Source organism: Eucalyptus grandis, chromosome 8 (genome assembly GCF_016545825.1).
Source record: "Eucalyptus grandis isolate ANBG69807.140 chromosome 8, ASM1654582v1, whole genome shotgun sequence".
In the NCBI taxonomy this organism is placed as follows: domain Eukaryota; kingdom Viridiplantae; phylum Streptophyta; class Magnoliopsida; order Myrtales; family Myrtaceae; genus Eucalyptus; species Eucalyptus grandis.
Window position 1 is genome coordinate 35,036,407 of NC_052619.1, and position 18,876 is coordinate 35,055,282.

The 18,876-nt window shown below is 37.9% G+C and overlaps 1 protein-coding gene across 2 annotated transcripts; it reads right to left on the bottom strand.

Moving 5' to 3' along the window:
* Positions 1-4,288: 4,288 nt before the first annotated feature.
* On the bottom strand, positions 4,289-17,074 carry LOC104414234 (importin beta-like SAD2). 2 transcript variants are annotated; one of them, XM_018861443.2, is made up of 23 exons: positions 16,678-17,074; positions 16,256-16,391; positions 16,058-16,145; positions 15,666-15,815; positions 15,506-15,559; positions 13,003-13,165; positions 12,674-12,858; positions 12,428-12,601; positions 11,452-11,597; positions 11,260-11,383; positions 10,952-11,132; positions 10,156-10,315; positions 9,972-10,013; positions 9,771-9,889; positions 9,495-9,693; positions 7,867-7,998; positions 7,196-7,299; positions 6,926-7,105; positions 6,645-6,784; positions 6,421-6,560; positions 6,130-6,284; positions 5,229-5,355; positions 4,289-5,138 (listed from the first exon to the last, which is right to left on the bottom strand). In XM_018861443.2, the coding sequence occupies exons 1-23, from the start codon at positions 16,765-16,767 to the stop codon at positions 4,978-4,980; spliced, it is 3,150 nt and encodes a 1,049-aa protein (XP_018716988.2). In that variant the 5' UTR covers positions 16,768-17,074; the 3' UTR covers positions 4,289-4,977. The 2 variants fall into 2 exon arrangements, with proteins under 2 accessions (XP_018716988.2, XP_010023581.2); XM_010025279.3 differs by lacking the exon at positions 15,506-15,559 and having other exon boundaries at positions 4,978-5,138; positions 16,678-17,073.
* Positions 17,075-18,876: the final 1,802 nt, after the last annotated feature.

Genomic DNA, 18,876 nt, shown 5'->3' on the forward strand with positions numbered 1-18,876 from the left:
CTTTTTGTATGTCATGGAATCTCTAGATCTTTGGGCAGTACTTTTTAAGGATAAAGGACATGTTGCTGTGAGTCTGTTTTCCAATCAAACGCGTTCCTCGGTTCACGAGGAAGAGCGGCGAAGGAACGCTTGAAAGGAATATGTCGTTTGAACGACTTTATGTAGGAAGAGCTTTGAGAGTCAGACGGACAAGACTTGCCCCAAAAGTCGGCGGGTCCAACTGCAGATTACAAAAAAGGGGCCATTTTAGGTGTTGCATAATGTCGCGATCTGCCCTAATGGATTATTAAACTTAAATTTAACTCAAGTTTTCCCAAACCTTAACTAATTTGCAACTTTAATTTTAGTTCTTAACAATTAAATTAAATTCATTTTGGAGTTGCCATATATATTTTTATTAGATTGGTTAGAATCCAAATAAAGTGTGAAAGAGTACTCTTCTTTTACGAGCTAAAGGTTAAATGGATTTGGAACTTATTTACAATACATTTTTTTTTTCCTTTTTCAAAAATATTTTGCAAGCAACTTAAATTGATTTTAAACCTAGCCATTAACATGTAAATGATCATGCGGATACACAAATAATGAAAATAACACTTAATAATCAAAAGTAGAGATACATTGCTAGAATATGAATAGAATTTAGATACTTTGCTGTAGGCAAAGCACATTAATTAATTTCCCAAACATCTGCAAAATATTTATTGCAAGGAAATGCTAATCTAACATAACATGATCTCTACTAACTAATCAACAATTCTAATCTAGTATCTTGTGTTTGATTTTTTTTTCTTTTCATTTATGAAAGCTTACGATTTGCAATTCTAATAAAGTTAAACATGCAATCTATACTAATATGCCATGCATTCTAAATTAAATAACCCTAAATATGAAATCACTAAATGACATGGAATTGATGACATTACATATGATATGGCATGTGACATGGCATATACGGTGATGTGGCATAGAGGATGACATGTCATAGATGATAATGTGACATGATGACAAGTAAATTAGGCGTTTAATCATACATGACATGCCCGTGTTTATTTTTTTGGACTTTTATCAAAGTTGTAATTAAATATTAATGGAAAGAAATTATCAAGAACAAATATTATCCTATCAAAACTAGGAAATAATTTGAATTAAATCCTATTCTAACTAGGAAACCTGTATAGAATCTCTAGCTAACATCTAAGCATGCAATCCTATGTAAAAATCTATCCTAATCTATTATGAGATGCAATATTTTGTGTATTTTCAAAATAGGGAATTTGTCTTAATTAAAGAAAAGCAATATATTCAACCCACCTCGAAATATTCGTCGAGATTTACACAAAAAAAAAGAAAAGGATCAAGATAATAATAAAAATAATCCATCGTCCCACGACCTAATTTAAAGTTTATCGTAATCTTTACTCATGAAAATTAAAGCTCAGAACCCTGTCTTTTACCTATGAGTATTTCGACCAATCCTACTCCCCATGGCTTGGCCAAAATTTTCCCTCCTTCACGGGTTCAGTTTATATAATTCAATTAAGCTCAGAATATTAATCCACCGTCAGTCTAGTTAAATGATTTTATTTATTAATGGAATATGCTCCTAGTGATTATATGCAATTTAATAAAATTTCTTTTTTTTTTCTAGGGACCGGGGTTAATCCCTATTTTTCTTTGCAAAAAATACTTAAATGGATTGTCAACACATGGTTTTCTTTAAAGAAAAAATCTTTACAAGTAATCATACAATAGGCCGTCAATATAACAAAAATTTAAGTCAACCGATCTTGTCTACCTTTGATTTAATCTCCGACCAAAGGTGAATAGAATCAATTAAAATTTTATTTACATTGGCTATATATCTTCCAACTCTCCAATAATTATTGTGCACTGCAATTAGGGTTGTCAGTGATGAAATTCAAGTCAAGTTTCCGTGATACCCAAACCGAACCGTATGTGTTGTCGTGACCCAAACCGCATCTAACCAAAACCAAGAACACAGTTTGGGTTTTTGGTTTTCTCTTCTTCATCTTCTTTTTTTGGCAATCATGCATTCGAGTAGAGTAAAATGCTAAAGAAGAGCGGACCTCGACCGAGCTTGAATTTGAATGATATCCCACGCTCGCGGCCAGAATCGAACTTGGTCCAAATCGAGCAGGGTCCCCACGTAATGAATTGCACAAAGAGTCACCACCATTGACAACGACCCAAAAGGCAGACAAACTCAAACACCCAGATTCCATCGAAATGGCACCAAAATAAAAAGTCAATCCATCAATCAGTGAACCAAGAAGCAGACGCACCTTCAACTTCGTCTCTAGAATTCGGGGCCTTCCACACCTTCACCTTACTTGATGAGGCTTTCTAGGTTGCTAATGCAAAAATGAGCCCAAGCGAGAGAGCGTACGACGATGGGGCACGACGATGGGCTCATCGACGAAGAGGGATCAGAGTTGCAGAATCGAGGTGAAGGAGACTACAGAAGTGGCCCAAGCCAAGCTCGCTCAGTCCATAAACTTATCATATCATATTATACATACATATACATACATACATACATACATATATATATATATATATATCTTTTGTTAATTGGCACACCTGCATAATAATTTGGGAAAATGACACAAATAATGCTTGAACTTTAGCTTAATATGTAATGTGGTCCTGAACTTTAAATCTGTTTAATGCAATCCTTAAACAATATGAAAATATTCATTAACTCCCATTAATTCAAAATTAGGTACTAAATTAAATATTTTTTTTTATAGTTCAGGGATTACATTAAACATGTGCCAAAAGTTCATGGACCATATTGAGCAAATTAAAAATTCAGGGATCGCGTTGAACAAATCAAAAATTTAAAAACCATGTTACGTATTGAGCCAAAATTTAGGAATAATTCATATTATTATCCTTAATATTTTTGACCGATTGAAGGGCCCAGCTCGGCATAAACCCGCCCATTGGTCACCACTAATATGCCTTGTTACTGTTGACATGAAATTCAATCTGTGCGCTAATAAAATCTCAGTTGCACTCATGACAATGTCTTGGCATTGCATTGGGAAATCACTTTTTTCCTCTTAAAAATTAGAAGTCAAATATGTGAGATTTATATGTTCTCCTTCCGTGTTTGATAGAATAAGTAAAGAGAATTATAAAAATGGTCTTCGGATTATTGTCCTTTACTTTTGATCCTCTTATTCTATCTTGGGACAAATTTGGCCCCGGAATTATCATATCGAGATTGAATGGTCCCATTTAAAGTCCACGAAAAATGCTAAACGAACAACGGAGATCACGCCCCAACGCTGAGTGAACAAACAAAGAACTTGAGCGAAAATTACAATAGTGGTCCCTCAGTTACCGTCTTTGTTCAATTTTGGTCCCTCGTACTTTACTTTTTCATTGATCTGGTCCCCGAACTGATCCTCGATTCTATTTTTAGGAGAAATTCCGTGTTTTCATCCAAATGCAAAAGGGAAAATAAAAAAAAAAAAAGCCGATTGCTGATTATTTATACGTGGCATCGACGTGTGACAATTAGTGCAAACATTGAGGATCTTTGAGTATTGTTTTGGGGTTCTTTGGGCAAGTGCGATGGACTCGAGAATTGCAACTCCACGCTGATCGCCAAAACCTAGTCTGGCTAAATCTGTCGCAAAAGCAAAGTACACGTTTTCAAAATTGAACATTAGCCAATAGTATAAGTATCATTTTTGCAATTTCCCCTTATTATGTCCATATTTCTATTCTAATGTCTAACGCCACTCGTTTACCTTTAGCACTAGTCAGCATTTTCCGTCGACTTTTGGACGGAAATACGAATCGGTCCCAAAGTGAAGACAGGATTGGAGTTTTAAGTTGAGGACCAAATTAGCAACGAAAAGATATCATCACCAGAACCAAATAGTTATAGCTATAAAATGCCGCTAAATGTCTCGACAGAGACTATGCGCAATGAACCACCATTCAGTATTCACAATCTCATACAGATAATTTCCGTACTCAAGTAGCCATCACTCGGTTCGACTGGGCTTAAAACATCAGGGAGAAAAACGAAGGAGTTCAGAGAAGAAAACCAAGAAAACAGCAAGCAGTGCCAAGGTTGCTTTCCAAAGAAATTAGCTGCTTTCAATCATCTGGGTGGTTACCAAGAAACGAAATCAACTGGTTTTTGTTTCCCAGGGCCAAGAACAAAGCCATAACCTCTTATCACTCCACAAATCTTACTATCTGACTATTTTTAGAAATCTCAGAAGTCTCGTCACCAGAAAAGCGGTTTCCAGAAGACCAAATGATATACAGAGGATAAAGCTCCCAACAGGTACAAAATCCATTTCTCCATCAACTGACAGGTAACAAAGAATACAACTGTTTTACAATAAGCAGGAAGCTTACCCTCGAAAGCCCTCTGCAAAGATGAAATGCAAAAAGATCCAAGACCAAAAATAAACCGATAACGCGTGATTGCTTGCTAATGACTACCCACAAAAAAATTTTCTCAAGGGAAATAAAAAATGAGCGGGGCTAACTCAGCACCCGGAAATGACAATGAGGCCACCAGACCATCCCCTGTATACAAAAGAACAAAGACGAACTCCTCGACTCACCCTGGGAGAGTAGTTTGCCATGCCTCACAAGAGAGAGGGACTCTCTGTCCCCATATTATGACACAACAATTTCTTTGACGTTGCTGAGATGAGTCACTCTTATTACTTGATGGCAAAACCCACCCGACTCCCAGACACATACACTGAGAAAAGCAGCAGCTGCCGAATTCCCTACGACTTAGAGAGGTGTTAAGCGCTTCAAAACTTGAACCTCTAGGGAGCACTCTCACTGACCTCAATGACTGAGAACCATCCAATTGGAACAATCACTTCATAGGGACTTGCGAGAACTCTCCGCTCTTCCCACAAATGAGAGATCAAACCAAAGAAAAACTTGAGACGAAGGAGCATCCTCAAGTCATGAAGCAGGGGTGGCGGATGATTTCTCTGCCTTCTCTTTTTCAATTGCTGCTCTCCTCTGCTCTGCATGTTGTGCAACCCCATTGGCAAGTGCTTGATAATGAAAGTCCAGTGTCTGCATGAGGTTTTGGAACCTCATCGGGTTTGATACTTGCATGGCTAAAAAAAGGAAGGAAAAGTTAACAACAGTGTCTTCTGTGAAAAAATAAAAATGGTGTCCAATTCCAAAGACCACTCTCTTTCACCAACCTTTGACCATGTCAACAAAGAATATGAAGGGATCAACCTCATCTATTGGTGACTGCAATTCTTCATCATCGCTATAGTCATCATCAGAGTCGTCATCGTCATCATCATGTGGACGGAATGCCTTTGCCTGCATGATCAACATTGATCTCCTAAGAAAATCTAAAATTTACTCTAAAAGAACGTTCAGTCCATTATGATTTTTACTTTTTACTTAATGATTAATTTAAATCCTGTGGTGTATGCACTTTTGAGTCTTTTTATAAGCCAAAACACATCAAACTTGCACAACATATAAATCTTGACACGTATCTCATAATTACTTGGAGTTTAGCTAATAATCTAAATTTTAGCAGGAAAGCAAAATATACTCCCATATCTTTAGGTGGAGACAAACAAGCCAATATAATCTTTTTGGCAAAGGGCATATATAGGCAGTTAGTTGATTGTCAATTTTCTAAAACATTGTCCCTGATTGCACCAAATTATTGGATCCACATTAAGCGCACACGCACATGCCCCCCCACACACAAACAATGCAGTGACTGATTACCAGAAAAAAAAGAACAAACACCACTAAATTCCTCCATATCTGTGGTATAGCTGCATGGCAGGATCCTATAAACTTCAAAACGGTTCCATCCTACTTTCAAATGTCTAGCAGCAACTGTATTCCCCTATAACTTAGACCCTCACCCCTAGATCTTCTCCAGTTGAATGATTCCAGAATTCAGTAACCATTCAAAGGAACTCCATGAAATTCCAAATAAAAGCAAAAAACAAAATGGCAACGCAATTATCCAGACATGAATATATAAACATCTGTAAGATTCGGCATTCTGACCCAGAAATGGAGCACAATCAGGCCCAGCAAGGAGAGATTGAGCTGAAAGTGCAAATTTACCTGTGCTGCCAATTTCTGGAATCTGATGCTATCAGCTTCATCCCCATCCTCGGCATCAACACCCATCTCTTCAGCATCAACTTCATCGTCTTCATCATCTGTTTGAAAGCCATCCATTTCATCATCATCTTCAGCCTCGTCCTCTTTTTCAGCTTCTGGGGATACAAAATAAGAAAGGTAAAACATGCAGAACCAACATAAACGCCGATAAAAGAAAACCAGATTGTATTGACAATTGTAATAAACTATATAAGAAAAAGGAGGATCGGACAATTATAGAGGATGCGAGACCTGCAATTTGATCTTTGTATTTGACTAACAGATCAAGTGTGGCCTTAAAAACACGCCCCAAAGCATCCTCTGGTAATTGATCAGCAGGAAGAGCCAGGAGAGATGTTAGGCCCAAGCAGCAGACTTTCTTGTCATGTTCTCTGTAATATACAAATCAGTAAAATTATCGATCCATGCGAGATAAATTAAGATATATTCCAAGAAAAAACGTTCACTGATGATACCTTTTGAAATTAGCAAGAAGGCCACTTTTTTTAACTTGTTGCATCATCTGGAACCACAGACTGAAGATTTCCGTGGCAATACCCAGCTTTTGCAATATGCTGAGTGTCAAGCCCACGTTGTAATAAAGAGCATTGGCAATCTATAAAAAAAATACAGAAACCCATTTTTTGGGTAAAGATAAGAAAGGAAATAATGTGAGAGATGGCATGATAACAGACAGATGGCAGCAAAAAGAAGATCCATCCAATCAAAGAAAAGATATTTATCCTCAGCTCCTCACCACTTGCATGAGAAGACATTTTAAGTAGGATTTATCAGTACGCCGCAACCGCTCAACAGTGATTCTGAGATATGGCTCAACCCACTGATCCACCTGACCTTTGCAGTTCTGTAACACTACTTCAATGAGCTTTGGAGCTGGCTCAATGTCACCGTCTTCTAGATTTTTGTCAGCCATAATCTACTCAAGAAAATAAAGAACACCTAGAATTATTAGCAAGGGAAAAGTAATTATACAGCAGAGACAGCTTAGCATTTAACAGGTGCTCACCGATGAAATCATATTCCACAGACTTTGCTGATAATCGGGCTCCTTGCAAGTCAAGAAATGTCCAGTTCCTCTCGAGATGTAGTTGTCCAAAGGAACTAGGATATCTGCTCCATACAAATGTAGTAAGAAATGAAAATATGGAAGTTCATTCCAAGAGGTTTGACAGCTTTTTAACACTGAAGCACAAGCTGATATACAATTTATGCAGCCTCTGACGAAAAATATGTCAGGACCACAATGATGAATAAACCTTCTCTTTTCACTAACAAGTCAGTTTTAATTCCCCTACCATTTGCTTCTAATGCCTTCTTATGCCTCTAAAATGAATTCCCTTGAGACAGCATAAAGTAGATCTTGATAACGGACCTCGAGATAGTCATTTCCCACATCTTAATCAAATCCAATGAGACTATTTTCTTACCACTAAATGAACTCATACCAAGGCTCTTCTAAAATGCAGAACTAGATGCACTATTGAGTTCTTCATTCGCCTCTCAAGATGAACAGACAAGACACTGCTTAACCCGAAAATATAAGTATTTATTGAATTAAGGCGCGAGACATAAGAAAAAGAATTTCATACAAGATCAAACGGAGAATACAGGAAATGCCAAATCACATCAGGCAACTCAATGAGACACAATATCAAGAACACATGCTAAATTACTTACTAGGAAAGAAATCGATTGCCCAATCTGCGAGTGCCTCCATCATCAATGGCCAGAGAGTCCACATATCAGTTGATATTGTAGGTGAGTAGAAGGTCATGTAAGATACAATCTCCAAAACTTCTTCAAAAACCTCTGTTGAAGTACAGGACGAGACACCATCGGTAATTGTAAGTATCCAGTATCATGGACATTATACAATAATGTCATCACTGAGTAGCTCATTACTTACAACTTAAGGAAAATAAATCCACTAAGAGCATTCTTAAGGCAGAAAAGGACAAACAGCTAATGAGCTCGGATATTAATGAATTCTATAAGTGTGAAGTGATCTTGTACTAAACAAACATTTACAAGAAATGTATGAATCATCCAAGGAAACCGCTCAATGTGATCGCCAAATTGAAGGCATCTGTTCTAAACACAGTGGTCCATATTTCAAGAGTTACCCACAATGAATCCAGCAAGATGGACATGAGACCCTTAGGCACCACATTGTGTGGAAAAAAGACGAGCCTGATGTTTCACAAATGCATAGACTAGTGCGAACTTTTCAAGAGCACCAACCAATCAACTACATCCACTGGCAACAAGTCCACAGGTTGAACCTTGTATAAATGAGGAAAGCCAGGGTTAGTCTTCATAAAGATCTTCACTCTCCACACCATAAAAAAGAAGCTCAGTATCATGAGCAATGCTGGACTCATTGTAGCCTCTCTAAAAGTTTACTCTCATACTTCTCTCTATAACATACATGGAATTTTGATTTTTTTGGTTGGGAGATTCTTTTTTTTTTTTTTTTTTTTTTTTTGGGGGGGGTGTGGGGTTGGAAGCAATTGAGGAGAGGGAGCTTAAGATCACCAAGGTTCCCCACAAGAGGGAAAAGGCACAATTGTGAAGGCCAAAAGGTACTAAGTGATTCCTGCCCTTTTTGCTTGTCATCAAGAAAAGCTAATCAAAGGACTATTGCACCGGGATATAGATAGTATCTATGGTTATTCTATTTTTCACCTATTATGAATTCCATACTTCTAACTTTTTGACATATATGATGGATCAAACAACATCCTCCCCACACTGTCCCCAATGCATCTACAAGTCCGACTTTTAGGATGCATGATGCATATGAAGAAAATAGGCAATGATAAAGCAACCAAATCCCCACCAGCAATCAAAAGGCAAGCAAGAAAGACATTTTGCGAAACTACTTATCACAAAAATGTATTACTCACAAAGTGGCAAAATATTTATCTTACAGTGCCTAAGCAAGTCTTGCAGTATTCAACATATTGTCATAGTGCTGCAGTCCTTTCTTTTTTCTTTTTTCCAATTCAATCTAAAAATTATAATCATGATATCTTGCAAGTATGCCTCAGCAGCACTGTAAATAATTAGCTCAGGTGTTGCAATTGCACAAACAATAATCTCTTGATATTTTATAAAATAAGTTCCTTCCAGATGATCAAAGCCCCAATATAAAAACAATCATTGATAGAAATATGCGATTGTAGTTGGGAAACCAAATGGACAGATCCATAGGTGCAAGCCAAAAATTATAGAAGAACAGACTGAAAAAAAACGACATAGGTAACATGGCAAACAGAAATGTCAGCAAGAATCAGCATATCCACCTTGTCCATCGGTAGTCAACATTTTACGCATTATGGGCAACAAAGTTGGTTCAATTTGGATGAAGAGGTGAGGAAGCCTGCTCACTGACTCAAGGATCGTGCTTATGGCACGCAAACAACCAACAGCAGCCAGAGCACCAGGATCATCACCTTCATCATCAGCTTCAGCAGAGTTCATACACCTCCAGAATGCAGAAGCCTGTCATGAACCGTGTGATCAATTTTTCAAGCAAACAAGAAAAACAGCAGTGAAAAAAACTAAACCAGGCTTGTTACCAAATTCTGGCATAATCCAAGGGCATATGGTGCCATCTCCTCGCCAAATTTGTCGACAATTGTCTCCAATGTGAAAACAAGGTCCTCATTTTCAACCTCATTCATAAGCTTAAAAAACTCTGCATATCCAAGCATTAGCGCCAATTAATAGAACTCCATATTGAATTCAGGCAACACAGAAAGTTTGTCAATACCACATACCGTCAAGGAGCTGTGGAAGGATTGGACGGATTTCATTCAAGTCTGATTTCCAGGAAAAATGTAATTCTCATAAGCAAGTTTTGCATTAAAACAGAAAAGCAAAGAGAAACAGAAAGACACAAGGAAAAAACTGCGATAAAGAAGATGAAAAGACAATGGAGAGGTAAATATGCAAGCCATGTACCTCTGCAAGCTTCAACAAAAGAACGCAACGCAAAAACTGAGTCAACACGGACAGGGAGCTCAGGATCCCGTAGCCCAGAAACAACACTGTGCAAAGCTTTCCGGAAGTTGTTAGGATCAGAAAAATTGATATGAGCATACTGTCCGGCAACCCATGCAGCCTAAAATACCAATGAGACCAAGGAAAGTCATTAAGAAAACCACAGAGGTAAACAAAGTTCTAGAGTCTCTTGAAAAATTAAGCAATGCACTCAAATAAAACAAGATATTTAGTAAACCCCAAATTTTCTTTCACCTGGAAAATCAGAAAGGATCCCCGGCAAGAACTTCACTACATCAATACCAACACATACACATTCTTGAGGGCCAAAAGCAAAGAGAATTATCATGAGTTCTTTCTATTTTCTTTTAACAAACTTTTCCAATTGATTGGCCCAAAAGCTCCCAGGAAAAATACTTCTAGCCTTAATGAGGAGCTGCAAAAACAAACTAAAATCTTGCAACTTAACTACAAAAGAGTGGCTCCAGGTACTAATTAATGACAGTGAAAACAATGTTTAGCATAGGTTATCTCACCAGCCAGGCATCATATTGAAAAACCAAGAACAATTCCAAACTTCATCAACTCGCTATTTGTTATGAAGAGCATTTATCAAATAGAGAGATTTCAAGTATCTTTCCGATTTATTATGGCGAATGCAAAACCATGGGCCTGGGAACAAAATACTCTTAACTCCTAATGAAAATGAGAAAAATCTTTCCTTGAAGGGAAAGTACATGAATCCAATGAAACAAACCTTAGCTCTCAGGTGCCCAATAGGACTGCTAAATTCAGGGAATACATGCTGCACCAACATTCTTTCAAGTTCAGCCTTGTATGGTTCAGTTTGCTTCAATTTATCACAGAGTGCTCCAATAGCAAGAAGAGCACCATCTTTTTGTCGATAGGGTTTGTATTCCACGGGTGATTCATCATATCTGGCAATAATCAACAATATGTCAAACTTGACTAGTTTGCTGTAATGCAGTGCTAGTGGTCAGACATACAAAACCACCCCTATTGGTGCCAAAGTACATCATTGAAATTTATTAAATTAGAAATTACCTCTTAAAAATCTCCACAATGAATTGGATGAACTTTTGCAGATTATCTTTTCCACGTTTTCTAACCAACTCACTGACAAAATCCATGGATGCTGTTCTTGGACTGTAAAGATCTTCGATAATATCTAAATGAAAATGCAACAGGTCAAACACACAGAAAAAATCCATCAATTGAACAATTTAAAAGACTTACCATAACCCTTCCGCACATACTCATGAGGGTCCTCGTCCCAAAGCTTCTGATCATTGTCATTGAAGCACATGAGGGGAAAAACAATCTCAAATAGAAGAACTTCAAGTTTTGGTTGCAACAACTGGTACATGCTGTTCTTGGAGACACTGCAATAAAAAATTAAGAGTGTAGTGGAAAATCAGTGCCTGATGAGAACAGAGTAATTGTCTCTACTCCTCATGCAACAAACATTTTGAAATCATAAGCTTTTACAAGGTTTTGGGACAAATACAACACATTAATGAAAGTGCGCAATTGAAAAAGGCTTCTGGACACTAAGTTATCACCCGTAACTAAATTATGCACATCAACCCAATAACCATGCAAGCTCATAAAATTCAGTTCATGAGCTCTTCCCATAAGTACAACAGCAACATCAAAAACCAAGTCTTAATTCACAAAGACAGGTTGGCCACATCAATCCCATTGCATGCATTTTGCTTTATCTTCTGTAAGACCCTTTATATGCTCTAGAAGCCACATATCTTTCCTTATTGTTTCACTCCAAGTTCCTAGGTCTTCCTCTGTACCTTCTGACTGGTATTTCCATCCCTTGCTCACATCTTTTTACTGGAGCATCCAAAGGTTTCATTAAAGATGACCAAACCGTCTCACAATCTTTTCTCATCTTATCTTCGATTTGGGCAACACCTACCTATGTAGTCATTCCCACATCTAATCATACAAACTTAATCGAAAATGGGAGAAGTACCAGCTATTCAGATAACAATTAACCAAGCTCGATTTCAACATATCAACAACCAGTAGCCATTACTTCACCACAGGAGACTCATCTTGCGCTCCGTCCGCAGTCATATTGAACAAATCATATATTTAAAACTCTTTTAGTCTCACAACAATATTACTTCAAAAAGAAACACATTAGAGCAAAGATCTGGTAATGTAACATGAATATGCAAGATACTATTGGTCCCACCTGTTGCTGAGATATTGAAGAATGAGATTAGTAACTCTGTCAGGTAGATAACCCCCAGTACGAATAACATTCAACAAATTTAAATGGCACTCCAATATTTTTCCTGCATAGTTCTTCTGAAACACTTGAGCAAAGGCCTTGTTTTCAGGATTCTGAAGCTTAAGATCTCCAAACCTGTAATAAGAGAGGTAAAATTTTAACTGGAATACAAATCGCCTATAAACTTACTTCAGACGGAATACTCACCTTGTGTACAGCCTGTTCAAAATATGTACTGTCCATTTCTTCACCTTCCACCAACCCCAAGATTTCCTAGTCTCAGGATCTACTGGCTGGCCTTCAATGGGAACAGGTCTTTCCAACACGTTTAAGAAAAGAATCATCCAAGCATTGAACACATTTGGATCAAATAACTGCTTCGGAATTTCCAACTGCATTTGAAAAAAAGATGCAAGACGATTATATAAGGTCAGCCAAGAGTCAATATCATTTATAGCAGTTAAAGTATTAGATATGATCAAAGTCACTAATACAGGATTTTGCCATATTGAAGAAATGAACGTTCAAGGACATACATAAATAGAGGACCAGAATATTTTGCAGATGAGCTTAATCAGATCCGCCACTTCCAGTGATGGATTGACAATCTGGATGAGTCTATTAAAGATATTGAGCAGAGGAGGGAATGTCTCTTCAACGATGCGATAAACAGGTGTCCTTTCCTCATCAGACTTGAACCTGACAAACAATATCTCAGAAAATATACAAATAATAAATCAAACATTTCAGGCAGATGGGACTCATGAATAATTAGTGTAACATGGCTTAGGATGAATAGCTATGATGTCTTCAATGTTACCGACAAAACCAAGACCATCAAAACATCTTCATAAAAGAAATGAGTAAAGGTGACAACCACAAAAGGATTAAATTAAACAAGAAATGTAAACTGAAATAATTTAGAATGTCAACAAAAGAAAAGGAAGCATGAAGATACTACAAAATAATCAAAAAGTATTCTTTAAGAGCAATATTTCCAACACCAACTTGACTTGTTTTGGTTTCTTAAGTAAAGGAAATTTAAAGAGGGAAACCTTTGCCCATACAGTATAGAATTGACTGTTTTGCTCACACATCACGATGTTAAGATATTACAACGGAAGATGTATCATCTGACCACTGAATATATCACTGAATAATCTAACATGTCATCCTTCCATCACCTTGTCGAATATTGATTCATCTCACTCGTCATCACACCAAACTGAAAGTCTAATGCATATTCATCCAAAGGATTTTCCATGAAGGTCACGAAAATTCCTTGAAGACGCAACTGAGGATGTGATATATTCTCAAAAAGAAACTATGACAAGGAGAATCTAAAGGTCGATTTTATCTGCCTATGGTTTTTGTTCAGAAAAGCTATTCGATCTATCACGAGGTACAAAATATGTTTCAAACTATCCTTTTCTAATGCATCCATTTTCGAAATGTAACTGCCAAATCGGCATATCTACCCTCTCCATGAAATTCTGGAAACTAATTAACCGATGTCCATAACCTTCTGCTCCCAATGTCCACCTAGTACTATCAACCATTTTTACTTGAAAAATTATTTGGTTTCTGTGTCGAGTGCTTCACTCTCAACCTTATTTTGCCTTAACATAAGTCCAAATAAATCTGACCTCTTGCACGAATAAGTCATGCTGAATTGATGGTCAACTCTGTTTTCACTAAAGAACACAGTTCTGCGCGGATATACAGAAGGGACCTCACTTGACCAATCGAAATCATCTCTGGATGATTGTACAATCATTACTAGGACTGACTTTGCGAGGAAAGGTAGAGTCTACCAATCCTTTTGATAGATTTCCATGTGTTTAACATGTCAATGATGCAACACTAGATAATGTAAGCATTTCCTACTCTGCACATGACAATCTATTATGGTTTAGTAGCATCCCAATTATCCTACTTTGGGAAAAACAGGTACTTTAGAGTTTCCCATCAAAACAACAGCTAAATGACAAATTTCGCATGACTCTAGATGAGTATGAACACATTCTTTCAAAAGTATACAGTCTGGATTTAGACCAGTACGGTTTGGACCTCAAAATTCAAATTTAATTACTTGTTCCGCCACCAGCACCATGCTAGCTATTGCTGCCATTGTGCAGCAGCATTTCCACATCATTCAACTATCCACAACCATCATCTGCATGTACCAACAATGCTAGCACCATCTTTCAATTGCCACATATACAGTCGGCCAAGTAGCATTCTCTTAAGTTAAAGAAACCACCAAAAACTAAACTCATCTTGAAGGAACTCATTTTAAGAGCTAAAAGTTCAAGTAAATCACTTTCAAAGTCATCCAGCTTTTCTCCTACAACCATGCACTTCACTGAACTTCTAAACCTCTCAATCAAGTCATCAACTTTGATTTTACTTTCAATCAAGTCCAACAAGCTATCAGAAGAATGAGTGAAGTTGGACGACTACAAACGATTGGACGTAAAAAAATCTTTAACGAACTGATATTTTGCTAGACGTTTTTTATTAGGGTAATTCCAAAATGAGGAACTGTTTTCATTAGGAATTAGGATGAATAACAATTACAGCAAATCAAACCCACTCAGTTATTATAATCTTTTAACAGAAATTTGGAAGTTCCTAAAAAGCTTAGTTGATAAATTAACACATGAGATCCCAATCCGCCACATTATGCAAGTTCATGTTGCACTTTACCATCACAAAAAATTGACAATCATCGGAACAACAAAATCCACATTTACTCATGGTTGAACCATGAGTGAAGAGTGCCTGAGCGCACACAAAAATATCATTCTGCAGTGAGATATCCACATTTTCAACCTATAACTACCCTTCCCACTCTATAAGAAAATTACAAACGGTAAGATGCCACCACTACAACTCCACAGCCCACTCTGGTAAAATATGCATATCTATAGGAAGCATAAGCTGGCACCGTGTAAGAATGTAAACAAAGCTTCCCTTGTTTTCAACTAGCCAGAACATGCGACTACACTTATTCTAGAGAGAATGTGAAACTCATACCCTAACTCATAATCCTGATACCCCTTCCAGGAAGAATTCAGAGTCTGATGGTATCTGTGCGTTGATTAGTGTTATTAACACAAAATATGCCAAGAGAATTAGGTGAGAAAATGTCCACATCAGAAGATTGATTTTCTAAATAATTTGAATGTGTACGTACTCATATTTTCTAGCAAGAATCCTCAACACAAATAAAGCTCCATATACTTGCTGATCTTGCAAGTTGTGCTTAATCCAGTCAAGTAGGTGGGGCCACTGCTCTGGATAATCGGCATGAACTATCGTCTTTAAGCACTCGCCAAGCTGCACCCTGCGCATCCAAGTATAAAGTAGCATTTGAACACTGGATTTGGAATTGAACTAATATATTAACGGAAGAGAATCCGTAATGACCTTTACTTTTCATAATTATTATGTTCATACGAGAGGTCACATCAGAAAAGAGAAGAAGCATACCAAAAACTTCTTCCTCACTAAATGAATAGAAACAGTAGAAAGAGAAGAATAAGAGAGAGATGCTAATTTAATCATCATACAGAAAAGGAACAATACCTCAGCAAAGGGGGAACTTGAGTAACAAATACTAGAATGTGATCTCGAACCATATCTTTATCAGCCTTCAAGATCGGTCGGTGCTCATCTACATTTCAATTTCACCACCATAAGCAAAAGGGACACAAATCTAACTGCGTAGCAGCAAAGAACTCAATCAAATATCAATCAAATCAAACCAAGAAATGAAAAAGTTACCGGGCTCATGAGGGGACCAGTGCTTAGCAATGAAATTCTTGAAATGAATACTAGCGACCTGCCGCACAGCCATGTCGCAACTATTGTCGACGATGATCTGCAACGACCTCACAAGATGCTGAGGCGCGTATTGGAACTGCCAGAGGACCACACCCAGAGGAAAAGCAATTCATCAGAACGAAGGGCAATATCTAACAAAGCCCTCGAATTATCGGAAGCTTGCAAAAGAAAGCAACTAAATACACTCAATCCGCAAGCAAAACCGATCCACATCACCGCCTCGAAACACTAGCTCGCCACAGCATAAACGAAAAAGAAGAAGCATCCGGCGAACGACGACGACGACGACGGGAGCCCAATTACGATTGGAAGAGCGATAACTAAAGCTAGTCAAACGGTCGGGAACTCAATTTAGACCGAACCTGGTTGAGGCTTTGCTCGGCGGCCTTGCGCTCATCGGGGTTCGGACTCAGAGCGGCCTGGAATATCACGGTGAGCCCCGGGAGATCCATGCCGGACGACTACCGCGAGGAATCGGCGATCGAGAGGAGGGGAAGGCGCTCCGAATCGAGCTGCGCGCCGGGAGCCGATTCGCTTCCCTGATCGACCGACCGGCTGATCGCCGCTCCGATTCCGCACCTCCGGTCGCCGGAGCTGAACGGCGGCGGCGGCGGCGGCGGGGGGAGAGAGCGCGGCCGCCTCCGCTCTTGCGTCTGCGACGGTCGGAGGAGGGGGGAGAAGAGAGAGGGAGACAGCTAGAGTGTGCAGAGGAGAGAGAAAGAGAGAGAGAGAGGGGGATGAGGAGGAGCAGGAGGAGGAGAGAGAGGGTATTTAAATCGGTTAGGGTTTACGGTTGTTTAACTAAACCGTGCGTATTTTATTGCACGTTTCTCAGCTCTTGCTCCTCTTACATCGACCTCCTTCTTCCCTCCTGGAGCTTCCCCCCTTTCCTGGGATTTTTAGTCCACCCCCCACCCCACAGCCTGGGTTCGGCAAAAGCGGCGTCGTTCACACAGAGTTCCATGCGAGATTAACTCCAAACTAATAAATTCGTCATAAAATTATCTAAACCTATTAGTACATCCATGATAAAGTTATTCCATTACTTTTTATAAAAAAAAAAAAAATTGTTAAATTACCGAGTTAGATAACACTTAACAATTGACAGGTGTGCTAATTTGGAGTTATACCACCCATTATTCACTATAGATAATTTAGTTTATGATTTTTCATAATATTAATATAATTTATTGAAAATAAACGAAAGATAAGTTTGCCACAAATATACTAATTTAGGGTTTTCATGATATTAACCTGCAAGAATATGCTTTCATGATGCACTAACACGTGTTATACGCGATTATAATCAAAATCGACCTATTTAACTTGTATTGATTCTTTTTTTTTTTTTTTATGTTAATAGTAGCCTCCAATGAGAGATAGCTCAGTCTCAAATGTACACAATTATATATATAATCAAAACTCCCAGTAGAAAATATACGCACCTCTAATTTCACTGAATACTTTAATCCGGTCATCAAAGAGATATTCGAAAACGCTAATCTAAAGGCCACTAAATTTCGAACTTGAATATTTTGAAGTGAGCCTAAGCTTAGTAAATAAACTCTCTAACTTTAGAGTAGGAGATCATTTTACCAATTGACCTCATTTTACTTGTGACATCATGAATTTTTCAGTTCTACTTTCAATTAAATACATCGGGCTTTTCATCAACGCGCATATAGTACTGTTTTCAGAGCTGATCATTTTCGATATAACTAGACTATTTGGGGAAACCATTAAGAAATTTTAACGCAATAGACCTGAAAATTCGATTAGGTATCGGCAAGTTGATCGTGCTCATCTTTAGAATACATTACGGTACAATTAAAAATCGATTAGAGATCAGAGATACGTCGATTCGACTGAGATGTGTGGCTAAACATGGGTGATTTCACTAAATTGGAAAATTCTCATCGACCGGTACTAAACTGATTTTTCTATCATTTTGATACCCTGTGTTCGTATTTGAATTCTCAAGATTTTTACGGCAACCGAGAGTCGCCAATGTGTTAAGTGAGTTCATTATCGTTTGAAGAATATCGACCACGGGTTATTTGCACTAAAAATTTCTGAAAGTTACCCGATAGCTTAAGTCACACTAAAATCGCGCCAGATTGAAATTAACTGCAAATTTGAATCCAATTTCAGAAATTGAAAGTTTTGTCATGTCACAAATCATTTTAGGAACATCGACTCAATATCCGAAGATTTTTCTACAAATCGAGACTTTTTGGGAAAAAAGTCATCATAGGATCGTTTTTGTCCAGAAAATGTCAATTTATTGTTTTTTATCGCACAATTGGGATGTAAGTGGGATCAATTGATGAGAAAAAATATCAATTAGATCATTGAAGTATTCGATGATTTTATAGAGGCCAATTTATGTTGATTTAAGAAGTTTTTGAAGTCTAATTGGAGGGAAAACATTTGAAATTCATAGCACCCCAATGGCTGTAACTTATGGACCTCTTCAAATGCTTCTAGAAGAGATTTATTGGTCCAAAATTGGTGGTGCAAGCCAGGCTGGGTTGTGTGGAGCCTCCAAGGGGACCAAGAGA